The 17,037-nt window shown below is 48.7% G+C and overlaps 1 protein-coding gene across 2 annotated transcripts in view; it reads right to left on the minus strand.

The window, feature by feature from the left end:
• Positions 1-1,516: 1,516 nt before the first annotated feature.
• ATRIP (ATR interacting protein) overlaps positions 1,517-17,037 on the minus strand; it is a 110,123-nt gene continuing 94,602 nt past the window's right edge. For both annotated transcript variants that reach the window (XM_075321795.1, XM_075321796.1), the window contains exons 13-14: positions 9,405-9,657; positions 1,517-1,805 (exon numbers count right to left, since the gene is read on the minus strand). In XM_075321795.1, the coding sequence (XP_075177910.1) occupies positions 1,738-1,805; positions 9,405-9,657 (321 nt within the window). In that variant the 3' untranslated portion in view covers positions 1,517-1,737. The remainder of the gene's footprint in view (positions 1,806-9,404; positions 9,658-17,037) is intronic.

Raw genomic sequence — 17,037 nt, forward strand, 5'->3', positions numbered from 1 at the left:
ACCGCCGACCAGAGTGGGGTGAGAAGGGAGCATGCTGGGGGCCCTGTTATGGGCCCTCTTTTCTTCCATCCGACCTAGTCAGCAGCTGCTGCTGACCAAGATGTGGAGCTATGCGTGGATGTCAGCCTCCTTCGCACAAAGCATGAAAACTGAGGAGCCCGTGAGGCACGGGGGGTGTATAGGCAGAAGGGGAGGGGCTTTACACTTTTAAGTGTAATACTTTGTGTGGCCTCCGGAGGCAGAAGCTATACACCCAATTGTCTGGGTCTCCCAATGGAGCGACAAAGAAATCTCATTTATATTACAGTACAGTTGGAATAAATCTGTGAATTTGCACTTTTTATATGATGAATGCCATTTTCAGATCGTGCTGGCTCCCCTCTCTCTCTGTTTGGTTGTAGTTATGCTACAAATGTCTGGTGGCTGGTCACCACCATGCTATGCACGCCTGATATTGGTTTGCAATATATTCCTCCTGTACACATTCAGTTGCCTCACCCTTTCCACAGGCATTGCTAATTAAGCACCATACTTGGATCTGGTCCTCCTTTATCAATGGTTGCTGTCTGGCACTGGGAGGGTCAGTTCTGATATAGTCCTGGTATGTGTAGAGCTTGCTCCACATGCTGGGACCTGGGCTGGCCTCTATCCACAATTGCCTCTTTTGCAACATAGAAGCGGTTATATACACAGGTTACAGGTATGTGTGCTCCATTATGGTTCTGCTTTTAACTTTATCTAGGAGGCCGCATGGCACATGAAATACAGAATATAGAGTAGGACCCCCCTATTGAGATTTGCCGTGACGTTGGCAGGGGTGGCTCAAAGAATTGATCAATTATTTGCTTAAAATCTCATTTATATTACAGTACAGTTGGAATAAATCTGTGAATTTGCACTTTTTATATGATGAATGCCATTTTCAGATCGTGCTGGCTCCCCTCTTTCTCATATATACAGTATATGGTGTTCTCACTTCGGTGCGGTTTAGTCTCTACTTCTTTTTTGCCTCTCTTCAGCCTCCATATTGATACTAAGATTTTACCCTTGTAGTGACAGAGCGGGTCAGTGCATTAATCCGGCCACAGGTTTTGCATGTGTTCCCGCTTCCATCTCTCTGTTGATTGATAGCACTGGCTTTCTTGGAGTGAAATCTTGGCTTTCTTGCTGAATGCAGGCAGGAAAGCAGAGATTTCAGTCCAGACATAGCTCATTCCTGGAAAGCCAAAACTGTGAATTAGCAGGTGTGGGCGGAAAGGTGCAATGTACCATTTGGCCAAGCCCATGATGCACCGAGCACTATAATTAGAATATGGGAATAAGAACATTTTCATGGCAAATGAATAAAGTGATTAAAAAGAGTGGCACAAATTGTATAAGGGCTTTGCCCTAATATAAATTATATATCTCTATCTCTCTCTCTCTCTCTATCTCTCTAACTATCTATCTATATGGAAAAAAAAAAAAAAAAAGCAAGCATACTATGTAATACCAAAAATGAAAAAAAACTCACATATTACAAATGTCTGTATTGAAATATATTTTAAGGTTTTAAAATACAGTATATATTAATGAGGTATTATCAGGATTCCACAGGCGAGAGATCTAAAAAAAGTGACAAATTATTACTGTGAACATTTTGTCCAATCTTTCAAAAATAGCTAATGAATTTCATCTGCTTAAAATACATGTGCACATTAGAGAGAAAGGTATGTAATCTATTCAGCAGATGCAGAATTATGTGCAGTCCATGCCTTCATCTTCTGTCTCTACTTCTGGTGGACACAATTCATCAAGCGCAAACTCTAAAAACAGAAGGAAAACATATTAAAACATATATGTATGTGTTCTGGAATAATGCAGTCTAAATAACTAATAAAGTCTTTCAAAACATAAAATGTCAAAATTTATTGAAAACTTTTAAAATGTTAAACTTAAAAAGAGATTTTGATAGGCTATCGCCCGTGAATTAGGGTCCCAGAAACCGCCGATATATTCTCAGCAAGCTGTTCGTAGCAAATTGTGATGAGCGAGCACTAAAATGCTCGAGTGTTCAGTACTCGCATCGAATAGATCAGAAGGGCTCGACTTGAGTAACGAATATAATGCAAGTCCATGGGGAACTCGAGCATTTTTCCAGAAGACCCTAACAGGGGGGACTTGAAAAATCGCTCAAATGAAATGGGAACAGCATTGGGGAAGAGCCTGGAGGCATCTCTGACTGCCAGGTCGCTGCTGGGAACTACGGTAAGTAACTTTAAAAAGTGATGTGGGGTCCCCCCATTTTTGATAAGCAGCCAAGGTAAAACAGAAAGCTGGGGGCGGATATTATCAGGCTAAGGCGGCTCATGGTTATTTGACCCTTCCAAGCCTAAAACTATCAGCTCACAGCCACCGCAGATTGGGGCATCACATTAGATGCATCAATTATGGCGCTTTACCCGAAGGTACACTACACAGCTGATATTAATTCCCAAAAATATTTCCAATTGTCACATCACTAAGGCAATCTAGAAGAGCTGGGCAAAGCGCCATAATTGATGCATCTACTGTGATGAACTAATCTGCGGCGGCTGTAGGCTGATCATTTTAGACTGGTTAGTGTTAAATAACCATGGGCCTTCTTGGCCTGATAATACCAGCCCAAGCGGTTTGCTTTTCCTTGGCTGGTTATCAAAAATAGAGGAACTTCCAAGTCAATATTTACTTTAACAAGACTAAAAACACCCTCTAGTGCCACATGAAAGGCACTAAAGGGTGCAAGTGTATAAACCCTGCTCTAATCTAAGCTCTCCCTCCTACATCAACTCTCTCTGCACCGACTCCAGAGGACAGTGTGCCGAGCATCGCACCCCTGGGTCTCACATAAGATCCGATGATGCGATGCAGCAGGCCAATCACAGTTATGCCAGTATCCCTCATGGCTATGGCATTACTGTGTATGGTTGGCAATCCTCACATGTTGGGCTCAAGCACCAGCGATAGTCAATCAAGTAACAAGCGTACCCGAGCACCCTGATGCTTGATAAGAGTATCGAGAAGTCAGAGCACGCTCGCTCATCACAAGTAGCAAAGTGTAAAATTGAAGAGATCATAAATTAATACACAATTATCATTTTTGGGAACTCCATCAAATTTGCTACCCATTTTAGTTTTCACCTAGTAATATTTAGTCAGAAATAAGTTTGGGGTGGCAGTCCTGACAGTGGAGCAGCTTATGACCTCTCTAAGCCCGGGCTTTGTGTGTCAGAAGCGGCCTTAACACAGGATTCTGTATGCACACTCAGCAAAATGAGTGTTCAGCTGACATCTATCTACGGGTACATTCATGCGGAATAATTTTCTTGGATGTTGGAGAGCACACCATAATCCATATGGAAACCACCTACAAATGGCTTTCTGCTCTTATCTAGGGGAATATTTCCATAGCTCATATGCTGCAAATTATCACCAAAGATTTGAAATCTTCCTCACTTCAAAAGTTGTGCAAAACTGGAAATGGAGATAATCTGTAAGCAGATCTGTGTCATCCTGATCTGCAAATGTGCACCAGAAACCTGAGGGACAGGCTTTAGATTTCTCCCATGGATGCTCTAGAAAAAGTGTATTGGATTTTTTAAACATATAATTAATAAGTATTGCCCTTTATATATTAAAAAAAAAAAAAAAGGGAAAAGTCCTTATCTGATAATGTTCTAGATTCACAACTCACAAAAAGTTGGGGATATTTGGCTTTTGAGTGAAATTTATGTACAGCGTAAAAAGTTCTCGCTACAGTGATAAATTATCATGATAATAAAGCATTTAAGTAGAATCATGCAATGGTGATTTCCTCATCTCAAAACTATTTATTGAAACAAAAGCCAACAGTGTCTGTGTCTGAAATTGTCATGTGGCCTTGAGCATCAATTACAGCTGACAACAAAGTCTCCTTCTGGCCACAAGTGGAGTTCTGTTGTACAGGTCATTGAGGTTGTACAGGTTCATTGAGGTTGTACAGCTTCTGTTGTACAGGTCATTGAGGGTACAGAGTTACGGCTTCTACCCGGTGATTCAGCCGATCCCATATGTTTTCTGTGGTATTCAGGTCTGGAGAAAGTGCCAGCCGCTCCATTTGAGGTTCCTCAGTCTCCAGCAGCCGTTCCCTAATGATGCTACCTTGATAAGCTGGAGCATTGTCATCCATGAAGATGAAATTAGGCCTGTGCTGATCATGCAGAGGCACAATCACTGGATTAATGATGTTATTCCAGTAGTAGGGGCTTGTCATTGCACAGTTCATAAAGTGTAGGGCCATTCTGTATTGATTAGACACACCGGCCCACATTGTAAAACCACCACCACCAAAGGCTCATCTGGTGACAACAGTGGCTGATGCATAGCGCTTTCCTTGAGGTCTTTAACGTCACTGGAAGCCATAATTTCTGCTCAGCACGAATTGACTTTCATCAGTGAATAGTACTGAGGCCCACTGGTCCCTCGTCCAGCATCGTTGACGCCTGTGCCTGGTGGTGTGGTCAAGCAACATTGCAGGTCATCTAGTACACAGACCACGCTGATGTAAATGATTTTGAATGGTCTGACGTGACACTTGGGTGCCTCTCACCTCCCTTAGATGTGCCTGGAGTAGTGTGGCATTCATCATCCGCTTCTGAAGAACATTGTTCACAAAGCGGTCATCAGTGTGGGATGTGGCCAAAGCCCGTCTGGTGCTCTTTCAGTCTCGCTGTATCTCTGTACAACCTGCTGATAACACACTAACACTGTAAGCTCAGTGGCCACTTCCGTCTGAGAGCATCCCGCTTGAAGTCTTGCAATGGCGCCGTACTGCTGAGCACTGGTTAGATGTCATCTTGGTCTCATGATGTCAAAATCTCAAACAGCATGATGAGGAGGACTGTTTAAATACTGATTCTAATAGAGCCCTGAAATTTCTTGGGTGATTCATGGATCAAAGACCTGTTGTGAATTTTACCATTAAGCTCCTTGTTAGAGAACAGCAAGTTGTGCAAATAGTCCTGAAACATTGAACAGTTGGACATGTGCAATCAGATGTTTAGAGGTCAGATTAAGTTCACCTGAAAAGGTTAGAGGGCATTGTAAGATCATCCTGAAATGTAACCTGAAAGCCACATATCCCTAAGTTTGATGTTTTTTTGAGTAGTGTATATCTTATGTACCATATCTCTATTTAGAAAACAAATTGAGGTTTTACCCCTTAAAAAAAATCCTAAAGAGTAGAATTTAGGAGATCATCAAATGTTTGAGAATTCAGCCCATTTACCGTATTTTTCGCTTTATAAGACGCACCTGATTATAAGACGCACCCCCAAATTTGGTGAAGGAAAAGAGAATTTTTTTTTTTAATGTTAAATGGGGTCCATCTTATAATGCCAGTGTCCCTCTAACAAATCATATAGGGTATATGTCCCTCATAGCCCCTGATCCTAAAATTAGCCCCCTTAATCTGGATATGGCCCCCTTATATTGAATATAGCCCCCTTGTGATGGCACACGTTCCCCTGTGCTGCCTATGGCCCCCTATGGATTGCACACGTTCCCCTGTGCTGCCTTTGGCCCCCTATGGATTGCATACATTCCCCTGTGCTGCCTATGGTCCCCTATGGATTGCACACGTTCCCCTGTGCTGCCTATGGCCCCCTATGGATTGCATACATTCCCCTGTGCTGCCCATGGCCCCTATATAGATCGCACAAGTCCCCCTGTGTTAGATATCACCCCCATAGTGCTGCCCATGGCCCCCATATAGATCGCACAAGTCCCCCTGTGTTAAATATCGCCCCCATAGTGCTGCCCATGGCCCCTATATAGATTGCACAAGTCCCCCTGTGTTAGATATCGCCCCCATAGTGCTGCCCATGGCCCCTATAGATCACACAAGTCCCCCTGTGTTAGATATCGCCCCCATAGTGCTGCCCATGGCCCCTATAGATCGCACAGGATCCCCCCTCCCCCTGTGTTAGATATCGCCCCCAGGCTGCTGCCCATAGTAAAATAAAACCCTCTTTCCTTACCTCCTCCAGCGTTTATCGCCCTCCTGTCTCCCTCCGTGCTTCTGTTCCTTACTTCCTGGTTCTCAGTGCGTCATGTGATCGGCACAGCAGACTGAGATCTCTGCCTGCCTGATCACAGTGGAAGCAGGGACACCGGGAGAAACGCTGGTGGGGGTAAGTAAAGCTTTTTTTATTTTAGAATGAGCAGCAGCCTGGGGGCCAAATCTAACACAGGGGGGGGCATGTGCGATCACACTGGGACGCAGGGACATATAATATGCACCGCTCCCCCAGCCCATCACTGCATGCGATTTCAGCACCATTGGAGATGGACAGCGGCTGTGCATATTATATGAGCGGGAGCAGGAGATCAAAGGCTGCAGCCCGCAGCGTTCCCCTGCGCTCCAGAGCTGCTGCCCCCACCTCCCCTGTACCCTGCAGTGTACATCTATATATATAATTGCCTTATTCTGTCTGTCTGTCTGTCTGTCTATCTGTCTGTCTATCTGTCTGTCTGTCATGCTCCGAAATTGTGTCCTTACGGTGACACAAAGCTGATTGGCCGCTGGGCTCGCCATGGCCCCGCCCCCCCACACGGATTGGCCTCTCGCCCCGGCTCTCTGCAGGCCCCGCCCCCTCACGCAATGCACGCTCGCTCTGGCCCAACTGACACGGAGCCCCGATTCCCAGGTGAGTACACACACACATCAGATCACACTCACTCTCACACTCACTCTCACACACACCTCACACATCACAACATGCTGGGATATCGCTTGCTTCTACACCGGCTCCGTCAGGATCCCAGCAGCGCCACACATAACCTTGCGATGCTGGGATCTTCACGGAGGCCGTGAAAGCTGGTAACCATTATACACATCGGGTAACTAAGGTCCCTTAGTTACCCGATGTGTATCATAGTTACCAGTGTACACCGGCTCACACTCACTCTCATACACACCTCACACACACATCACATCGCATCCACACATCAAGGTCCTGCAGCGGCGGAAAATAGAGACATATAACAGCACACACATAACAGCACACACACATACACACACACAAATCAGATCACACTCACTCACACACACACCTCACATCGCATCCACATACTCACAACATCCTGGGATATCGCTTGCTTCTCGGCCTCGATACTGTGCTGTTGTGATCTTCCAGGACCTGCCGGAGGATCACATGGCCAGAAGCATGTGATATCCCCGGATGTTGTGAGTATAAGCGCGTATGTGCGATATCGTCAGTGTCTGTGTGTGTGAGTGGATGCGATCGGGTGTGTGTGAGTGGATGCGATCGGGTGTGTGTGAGTGGATGCGATCGGGTGTGTGTGAGTGGATGCGATCGGGTGTGTGTGAGTGGATGCGATCGGGTGTGTGTGAGTGGATGCGATCGGGTGTGTGTGAGTGGGTGCGATCGGGTGTGTGAGTGTCGGCAGAGGAGCACGGCGTGCTGGAGGAGGCTGGGAGCAGAGAGGCTGATCATGGGGAAGGCTGGGAGGAGAGAGGCTGATGCTGGGGGAGGCTGGGAGGGGGAGGCTGGGACGAGGGAGGCTGATGCTGGTGGAGGCTGATGCTTGGGGAGGCTGATGCTGGGGGAGGCTGGAAGGAGAGAGGCTAATGCTGGTGGAGGCTGATGCTTGGGGAGGCTGATGCTGGGGGAGACTGGGAGGGGAAGGCTGATGCTGAGGGAGGCTGGGAGGAAGGAGGCTGGGAGGAGAGAGGCTGATCCTGGGGAAGGCTGGGAACGGGAGGCTGATGCTGAGGGAGGCTGGAAGGAGAGAGGCTGATGCTGGTGGAGGCTGATGCTTGGGGAGGCTGATGCTGGGGGAGACTGGGAGCGGAAGGCTGATGCTGAGGGAGGCTGGGAGGAGAGAGGCTGATCCTGGGGAAGGCTGGGAAGGGGAGGCTGATGCTGGGGGAGGCTGGAAGAAGAGAGGCTGGAAGGAGAGAGGCTGATGCTGGTGGAGGCTGATGCATGAGGAGGCTGATGCTGGGGGAGACTGGGAGCAGAAGGCTGATGCTGAGGGAGGCTGGGAGGAAGGAGGCTGGGAGGAAGGAGGCTGGGAGGAGAGAGGCTGATCCTGGGGAAGGCTGGGAAGGGGAGGCTGATGCTGAGGGAAGCTGGAAGGAGAGAGGCTGATGCTGGGGGAGGCTGGAAGGAGAGAGGCTGAGGCTGGGAGGAGAGAGGCTGATGCTGGGGAAGGCTGATGCTGAGGGAGGCTGGGAGGGGAAAGCTGATGCTGGGGAAGGCTGGGAGGACGGAGGCTGGGAGGAGAGAGGCTGATCCTGGGGAAGGCTGGGAGAGGGAGGCTGATGCTGGAGGAGGCTGGAAGGAGAGAGGCTGATGCTGGCGGAGGCTGATGCTGCGGAGGCTGGGAGAGGGAGGCTGATGCTGAGGGAGGCTGGGAGAGGTAGGCTGAGAGAAGAGAGGCTGATGCACACACACACACACACACACACACGCGCGCGCACTGCACAACACACCACACACACACACTGGGAACCACAAACAACTGCCCTACACAGACACCCACACACACAGACAACGCTGCACACACACAACACCCAACACACAAACACCGCGGCACACACAAATATACGCACATACCGCACAACACACACATTGCACAAAACATACCTCCCCCCAAAACACACCACACACACACAAACCGCGCAACACACACACAACGCTACAGACACACAGCGCTCCACAAACAACGCAACACACATACAACACCGCTCTCACCCCCCGTCACACCCAGACAACACCCAGAACATGTACAGCCCCTACACAAACACTTGGTAACTACAGACAACAACATCTCTCTATATATATATATATATAACAAAAATCATACATGAACTACACAATACGTAAATTCTAGAATACCCGATGCGTAGAATCGGGCCACCTTCTAGTATATATATATATATATATATATATATACCCCCCGTATATTCGGCTTATAAGACGCACCCCCTACTTTCCCCCAAAATTTGGGGGAACAAAAGTGCGTCTTATAAAGCGAAAAATACGGTATGTCCCTGCAAACATACCTAAAACTGTATAGGCATCATAATGTAGGGGGCCTAATAGCTGCAGCAAGAAACTAGAGAAGCAACTTTTACTCCTCTAGGGAATGGAAATAAAATGCTTTCTGTATGTCAATAATGTGACCCTCTTGGCTGATTGGCTAAAAGCAAACACATGGCCTCATGCCGTAGATGCGCCCTGGTATTTTCACTCTTTACAGGCCCTTTGCAGTGGTCCTACCCCACAGATGTACTACAATCTGCTGTCTGTCATGATAGCAGGACCCTATAAGTGTAACACCCAAATATAACAGATACATAGTGCAGAGCCGAGTTCCACCTTCATTCTCATTCATGGTGTTGAATTTCCTAAACAATGCTCGGACTCCAGGCACCACTTGGTCATACTGGTGGAAGACCTCCAAGCAATGTTCACTGAAGCTTCTGTCCTTCTGGTAGAGGCTGTGGAGAACCATCACCGCTTCTCTTAGGAACTGCACCGATTTGTTCTGGTTTGGGCTGGGCTGAAGGATGGATAAGCGCCGCACACTGAGCCATTCCTGATGTAGCGTGCGGACCAGCGCCTTCACAACCTGAGCGACGGACACACAACAGTTATAATACCCAACAGTAATCACTTATTTACACAATTACTTTCTTAAATAGGAACAATGCATGTAAAAATAAACACTTAAAAAGGAGTATTCCCATCGCCAAGATCCTATCCAAATATGTAGTAGGTGTAATAATAATAATAATAATAATAATAATTATTATTATTATTATTATTAGCAAATACCTCCAAATAGAAATGTATTATAGTTCTCCTGATATAGCCATGTCTCTTACCCCATGTCCAGGGCATTGCAGCTTACATATCCATGGTTACAACCATGAGCAACTGTCACTATATTAGTGGTCATAACTATAGATTCCTAAGCTACAATGCCCCGCACATGAAGTAAGAGACATGGCTTTATCAGGAGAACTTTACTATGTTTTTAAGTGGAGGCATTTCCTATTATTATTATTATTACTACTATACCTACTACATATTTGGATAGGATCTTGGAGATGGGAATATCCCTTCAAAAGGGTTATTCCCATCATCAAGATTATATCTCAATATGTAGTTGGCATAATAATAATAGCAAATACCTCCAATTAGAAATGTAGCATACTTTTCCTGATAAGTTAGGTCACTTACCTCATGTGTAGGGCATAGTAGTAACTTAGGTAGACATGTTTACGACCACTAGTTGTCCCTTTACGCGTAATCTTAGATACCTAAGCTACTGTAATGCCCTGCACATAAGGTAAGTGACATAGGTTTTCAAAGAATAATAAACGGATTTTTGTGTACTCACCGTAAAATCGTTTTCTCATAGCCATCATTGGGGGACACAGGACCATGGGTGTTATGCTGCTTATCCATAGGAGGACACTAAGTAGATGCAAAGATGTTAGCTCCTCCCCTGCAGTATACACCCCCTGACCCAGCCAGGCTACTTCAGTTTTAGTACACAAGCAGTAGGAGAACAAGTAACAAAAAACATGAGGGAATGCTCATAACAAAAAAGTACTGAGACAGAAAAAAAGCTAAGGCCCAACAGGGCAAAAGGGAGGGCGCTGTGTCCCCCAATGATGGCTATGAGAAAACGATTTTACAGTGAGTACACAAAAATCCGTTTTTCTCTGACGCCTCATTGGGGGACACAGGACAATGGGACGTCCTAAAGCAGTCCATGGGTGGGTAAAACAATAAACAACGCAACCCAAGGACTAGGGACCAGTCCCAGATAGCCAGGAGCGCCTACTGAGATAGGTACTCCATTATTGTTTGCAGAATTTTCCTACCTAGGTTCGCCTCAGCCGAAGCCTGGGTATAGACTCAGTAATGCTTTGAAACAGTATATAGGCAAGACCAGGTCGCAGCCTTACACCTCTGTTCCACTGAAGCCTGATGCCTAATGGCCCAAGAGACGCCAACTGCTCACATGGAATGAGTCCGCAGCCCACTAGGAATGGGCTTGAGTTGCAAGCGGTAGACCTCCTGGATCACAGAGCGAATCCAGCAAGCCAGCGTTGCCTATGAAGCTGCCTCTCCTGTCTTAGGCCTTTCACGGCCTTTCAAGAATGACGAACAAGGAGTCTATGTTCCTAAAGGGGCTGTCCTAGGTACGTAATATCTGAGAGCCCTCACAAGGTCTAGCGAATATAGAACCCTTTCCACCCCTAGGACTGGGTGTGGACAAAAGGAAGGCAGAACAATGTCCTCGTTCATATGAAACGGGGAAGTAACCTTCGGAAAAAAATCCGGAAGGGGGCGTAGAACCACCTTGTCCTGATGAAAGATCAGAAAGGGTCTGCAGCAAGAGAGTGCTGCCAGTTCCGGAACTTGTCTGATGGACGTAATCGCCACTAAGAATGTTACCTTCCAGGAGAGAAGAGCAAGAGAAGATTCCTTAAGAGGTTCAAAAGGGGACCTCTGGATACCGTCCAAAACGAGGTTGAGGTCCCATGGGTCCAGCGACCGTTTATACAGGGAAACTAGATGGGAAACACCCTTGAGGACAGTCTTGACTTGCGGATTGCAAGCTAGGCGGTATTAATAGAATATCGAGAGAGATGAAACCTGCCCCTTAAAGGAGCTGAGGGCCAACCCCTTTTGCAACCTGACTGCCAAAAAAAAAAATCAAAAAAAAAAATCAAGAATTCTGAGGATCGCCAGAGGCATAGGTTCGACATTAGATTCCCTGCACTGGGAATGGAAAGTTTTTCACATACGGTGGTAAAAACGGGATGAAGGCCGGCTTTCGGGCACTGTACATGGTGGAGATGACCGCAGGAGAGAATCTCGCTTTTGTTAAAGTCCAGGTCTCAATGGCCAGGCCGTCAGCTTCAGGGCTCTGGAGTTCTGATGGGAAATGGGCCCTTGGGTCAGCAGGTCTGGGATGCTTACGAGGCGCCATGAGCAATTGTACTAATTCAGCATACCAGGCGCACCTGGGCTAGTCCGGTGCTATTCGTATCACCGGGACTCCTTCTGCCTTGATCTTCCTGATTACCCGCGGCAGCAGGGGCAGAGGTGAAAAACATGTAAGGCAGACTGAAACGACTTCAGGAGACTAGAGCATCTGCGCCAATGGACTGTGGATCACATGACCTGGCTAAGAACGCGGGTACCTTTGCGTTCAACCTTGCATTGTCCAATTGGACCCGAATCAAACGACCTGCTAGCAGAAGGGGGGAATGACCTGAGCGCGAGAAGATCGCACTGATTTTCAGGATGATTTCTGGGAAGGGAAGACTCCTGGGGTGTCCAACGTCCCGAAGCAGTGTGGAGCCAGTACGCTGCTCCCCAGACTAAGAGGCTGACGTCCGTGGTCAGGAGTAGCCAGTCCACTTGGGGGAGAAAAACTCCTTCTCAATATGGAAGAGGACTGAAGCCACCAGCAAAGCGCATACCTGACTGAAGGTGTCAGGTGAAAGGTTCGTCCAAGGAAAAGGGGCTCTTGTCCAAGGCAGCTAGAAGCGCAAGCTGCAGTGGGCGGTGGTGTGGCTAAGCGAGCAGCACTGCCTCTATAGCCACCGCTATCCTACCTAGCACTCTCATACTGAATCGTATGGAGCGAGAGAAGTACGTAGAGGGCAGTGTACCGCTTGTTGTAGAGCAGTCGCCTTGTTTTGAGGGGAAAATATCAAGCCCCGAAGAGTGTCCAGGGACATGGCCAGGGAGGTGACGGATGTTGACGGGACCGGGGATGATTTGACTGGAGTCAGAAGCCGCCCTAAGTGATCTGCACGCTGGTTGAGCCCTTGATGAGGAGGTCATCCAAGCAAGGCAGAACAGCCACTCTCCTGGCGTGAAGGGCACTCATGGTGGCCGCCATGACCTTAGTTAAGACCCTTGGTGCTGTGGCAGAGCAGAGGGTAGGGCCACAAATGGGAAAAAAAAAAAAAGTTCTGAACCGCGAAGCAGAGGAACTTTTGGTGAGCTGGAGCGATGGGTATGTGCAGGTACGCGTCCCTGATAGCTAGGGAGGCAAGGAATTCTCCTTCGACCATAAAGGTAATAATGGACCCTAGGAAGTCCATTCTGAATCTCCTTACGTGCACATGTTTGCTCAGGTGTTAGAGATCCAGGATGGGACGAACTGACCCGTCCTTTTTTGAGGACCACGAGAGGTTGGAATAGAAGGCCTTGAACCTCTCGCCGTTGGGAACAGATACCATCACCCACCCCCTTTGGAGGGAGTGGATTGCTCAGGAGAAGGCCTCGTGGTGTTTTGGAGCCTTTGGAGGGGGTTTGAGAGAAAAGACTGACCAGGAGATCGGGTCCAGAATTCAATGTGGTAACCGGAAGACCCAAGGTATCACACCCATTTGTGGTCTGAGGCGGCGGCCCAGATGGAGGAGGACGAGACTCCTCGGTCTTTGTCTAGACTGCCAGGACGAGGTGGACTCGAGGAGGGCTGAGAAGGTCGGGCCCTGCATGTCTAGTAAAAAACATCCTGGGCTAGAGTTGGGGGAGGGAGGTAGGTACTCTTTTGCTCCCGTGGCGTCAGACAAAAAAAGAGAATTTTGTTTACTTACCGTAAATTCTTTTTCTTATAGTTCCGTCATGGGAGACCCAGCCCATGGGTGTATAGCTACTGCCTCCGGAGGACACACAAAGTTACTACACTCAAAACGTGTAGCTCCTCCCTCCCAGTATATACACCCCCTGCTAGCCAGTCCTAGCCAGTTTAGTGCAAAAGCTGAAGGAGGACATCCACCCACAAGAAGAGACAGAGTAAAAACCGGAAGAACCGGAACCTCTGTCTACAACAATAACAGCCGGTGAAGACACCGGAACAAGAAACCTGCCAACAGGCAATAGGGAGGGTGCTGGGTCTCCCATGACGGAACTATAAGAAAAAGAATTTACGGTAAGTAAACAAAATTCTCTTTTTCTTTATCGTTCCTATGGGAGACCCAGACCATGGGACGTTCCAAAGCAGTCCATGGGTGGGAATAAACAGACAACTGAGAAGCAGGCAAAACCTAACTTCACAAATGGGCGACAGACGCCTGAAAGATGCGTCTGCTTAAGCCCGCGTCTGCCAAAGCATAAGCATGCCTTGGATAGAGCTTCGAAAAAAGTATGCAGACTAATTCGAGCTGCAGTCTGACAGACCTACTGAGCCGTAGTCTGGAGCCTGAAAGCCCAAAAGGCACCGACAGGTCTGATCAAATGTGCTCTGATCCCCGGCGGGGAAGGCACTTGAGTACACTTGTTGGGCCTCGGAAATGGCCGACCTAAGCCAACGAACCAGGGTCGGCTTAGATGCCGAGAGACCGCTACGCTGACTAGCGGTCAGCACCAGAGAGAGGTGCACTGCCTAATAACGGCGGTGCAAGACACATAGATCCGGAGCGCCCGCACCAGATCCAGGATATGCAACGCTTTCTCAAGCGATGAACAGGAGCCGGACAAAAGGAAGGCAGGAAAATTGCCCCGGATAAGGTGGAAGCAGTAACCACCTCAGGGAAAAAAGTCCGGAGTCGGACGGAGACCACCTTGTCTTGATGCAAAAGGCCAAGAAGGGGGTGACTCCGAGAGAGTACAGCCAGAACTCTCTGGCGGGAAATTATAGCCACTAGAAGACTACTTTCTGTGAAAGATGAAACAAAGAAACCTCCCTAAGAGGCGCAAAGGGGGGTTTCCGGGAACCGAGAGGACCGGATTAAGGTCCCAGGGCTCCATAGGCCGCAGGAAAGGCGGAATAATGTGAGATGCGCCCTGAAAGGAGCGCACCGGAGCCAGCCGGACGATACGCCGCTGGCACATACTGACAGAGCCGAGACCTGTCCCTTAATGAGGGATAGTCCTAGCTGTAAACCGGACTGTGAAAGAGACAGGAGGGTCGGCAAAGCTAAAAAGGTCAAAGGACACTTTGAAGCTCGAGTCATAGCGGAGATGACTTCAGGAAGGATACCAGAAGTCGCCAAGATCCAGGACTCAAGAGCTACGCCGTCAATCTGAGAATCCAGAATTCTGACGGAAAAAACGGACCCTTTTGAGAAAAGGTCTGAACGGTCCGGAAGATGCCATGGCAACCCAACGGACAGAAGGAGCAGGTCAGGGTACCAAGCCTGCCTGGGTCAGTCTGGAGAACGAGAATGACCCGACGGCCCCCTTAACTGATCTTGCGCAGGACTCTGGGCAAGAGGTAGAGACGAAGCTGGGATCAAACATGAACCAGTGTGCCTACCGCAAAACCTGAGGATTGTGGACCACGGTTGGACAGCTGAAATAGTCTGCCTCGCAGTTTTCACATCTAGGATGTGGGCTGCGGATATGGTGGACTAGGAGTCCCTTGTCCACTGAAGAATGATGAGCCGCCAAGATTGCCAGACGGCTGAATGTCCCGCCCTGGAAGTTGATGTAGGAAAACGCTGTCACGTTGTCCGACTGGACTCGAATGTGCCTAGCCGCCAACAGATGGTGAAGGCTTAGAGAGCTAGAAATACAGCTCTGATTTCCAGCACATTGAACCAGAGGGCTGATTCGGACAGAGTCCAAGCGCCCTGCGCTCCACGGTGGAGATATACTGCTCCCAAGGCGGAAAGACCAGCACCCTGGTGAGGATCACCCGGGACGGGGCCAGGAAGGAGCATCCCTGAGACAGAGTGGCCGAAACCACCACTGCAACGAGCCCCTGGTCAGTGGCGAAGCCACCACTCCGAGAAGGAGGGAGGTCGCGTATACAGCGGAAACCCTCCAGTCTCAGAGGACGCAGGAGAAACTGGGCAAGGAATCGCTTCCATTGACGCCACCGTCTGACCAGCACCAGTATTTGGTGTCTGATAGAACGACATCGACCGCCAGCGGAGGGACTACTGATCGACTAAGAGCAGCTTCACAAGTGCCGACAGAGTCTCGAATTGCGTCCCTGAAAACCTCTGGTGCGAAGTCAGAGTGGACCTGGACAGAATGACAAGCCACCCGAATAGATTAGAGTGGCGAGAGTAAGCGAAGTACTCTACTAAGAGTCTGCACTGGATGAAACCCCGAGAAGAAAACCGTCCAGGGCAAACGATCACTGCCAATCCCTAGGGGTGCAGGACCCTAATCACAGCAGCCCCAAGGAGAATACTCGAGGGGCCGTGGCTAACCCCAAGGGAAGAGCCACGAATTGGACCACTCCGATGGCAAAACGTAGTCAACGCTGGTGTGAAACTGCGATTGACCCTTGCCGAAAGGCATCCCTGATGCCGATGGCTGCTAGGGAATCTCCTTGGGTTCTTGATTGATCCGGTGAAAAACACACGGAACAAGACCGAGACTCCATGTGAAAACGCCACACCTGACCATGCTTGAAAAGCTAAAGATCCAGGTCGGAAGGCACCGCCCTCTTCGGGGACTAGAAATAGATTTAAGCAAAAATCTCAGAACCGTTCCCAGTCGGGAACCGGAACAATTACTCCGTTGGCCTGCAAGAAATGCCACGGCCTGTGAGAAGGCGGCGGCCTTGGAGCCGGGAGGAGTTGACAGAAAAAATCTGTTTGGCGGGTGGACAGAATTCCATCCTGTAGCCATGGGAGATATAAACTCGCCCCCACTGAACGGAGACGTGGTAGAACCATACGTCGCCAAGTGGAGAGAGCCTGCCACCGACCAAGGAGGTGGTTGGCGTGGCCAGATAGCTCGGAGGAAGCTGACTCCGTGGTAGCATCTCCTGCGGTCTTCTGAAGACGCAGCTTCAAGCCATTTGGTTCTATGAACTAAGGCCGAGCTAGAGGACGATCAGAAGGAGGAACGGAAACCACCGAAACCTCAACTGATTCCTGCCCTGGTTTAGGTTTGTGGCAAGGAAGAACTCTCGTCGCCGAGAGCTTCCTAAATTTCATCTAGTTGGTTCCGAAGAGACTGGTCCCACCAAAGGGGAGCCCAGCAAGGAACCTCTATAGAGGCATCTGCCTTCCAT

This window comes from Anomaloglossus baeobatrachus, chromosome 8 (assembly GCF_048569485.1).
Source record: "Anomaloglossus baeobatrachus isolate aAnoBae1 chromosome 8, aAnoBae1.hap1, whole genome shotgun sequence".
Classification (NCBI taxonomy): domain Eukaryota; kingdom Metazoa; phylum Chordata; class Amphibia; order Anura; family Aromobatidae; genus Anomaloglossus; species Anomaloglossus baeobatrachus.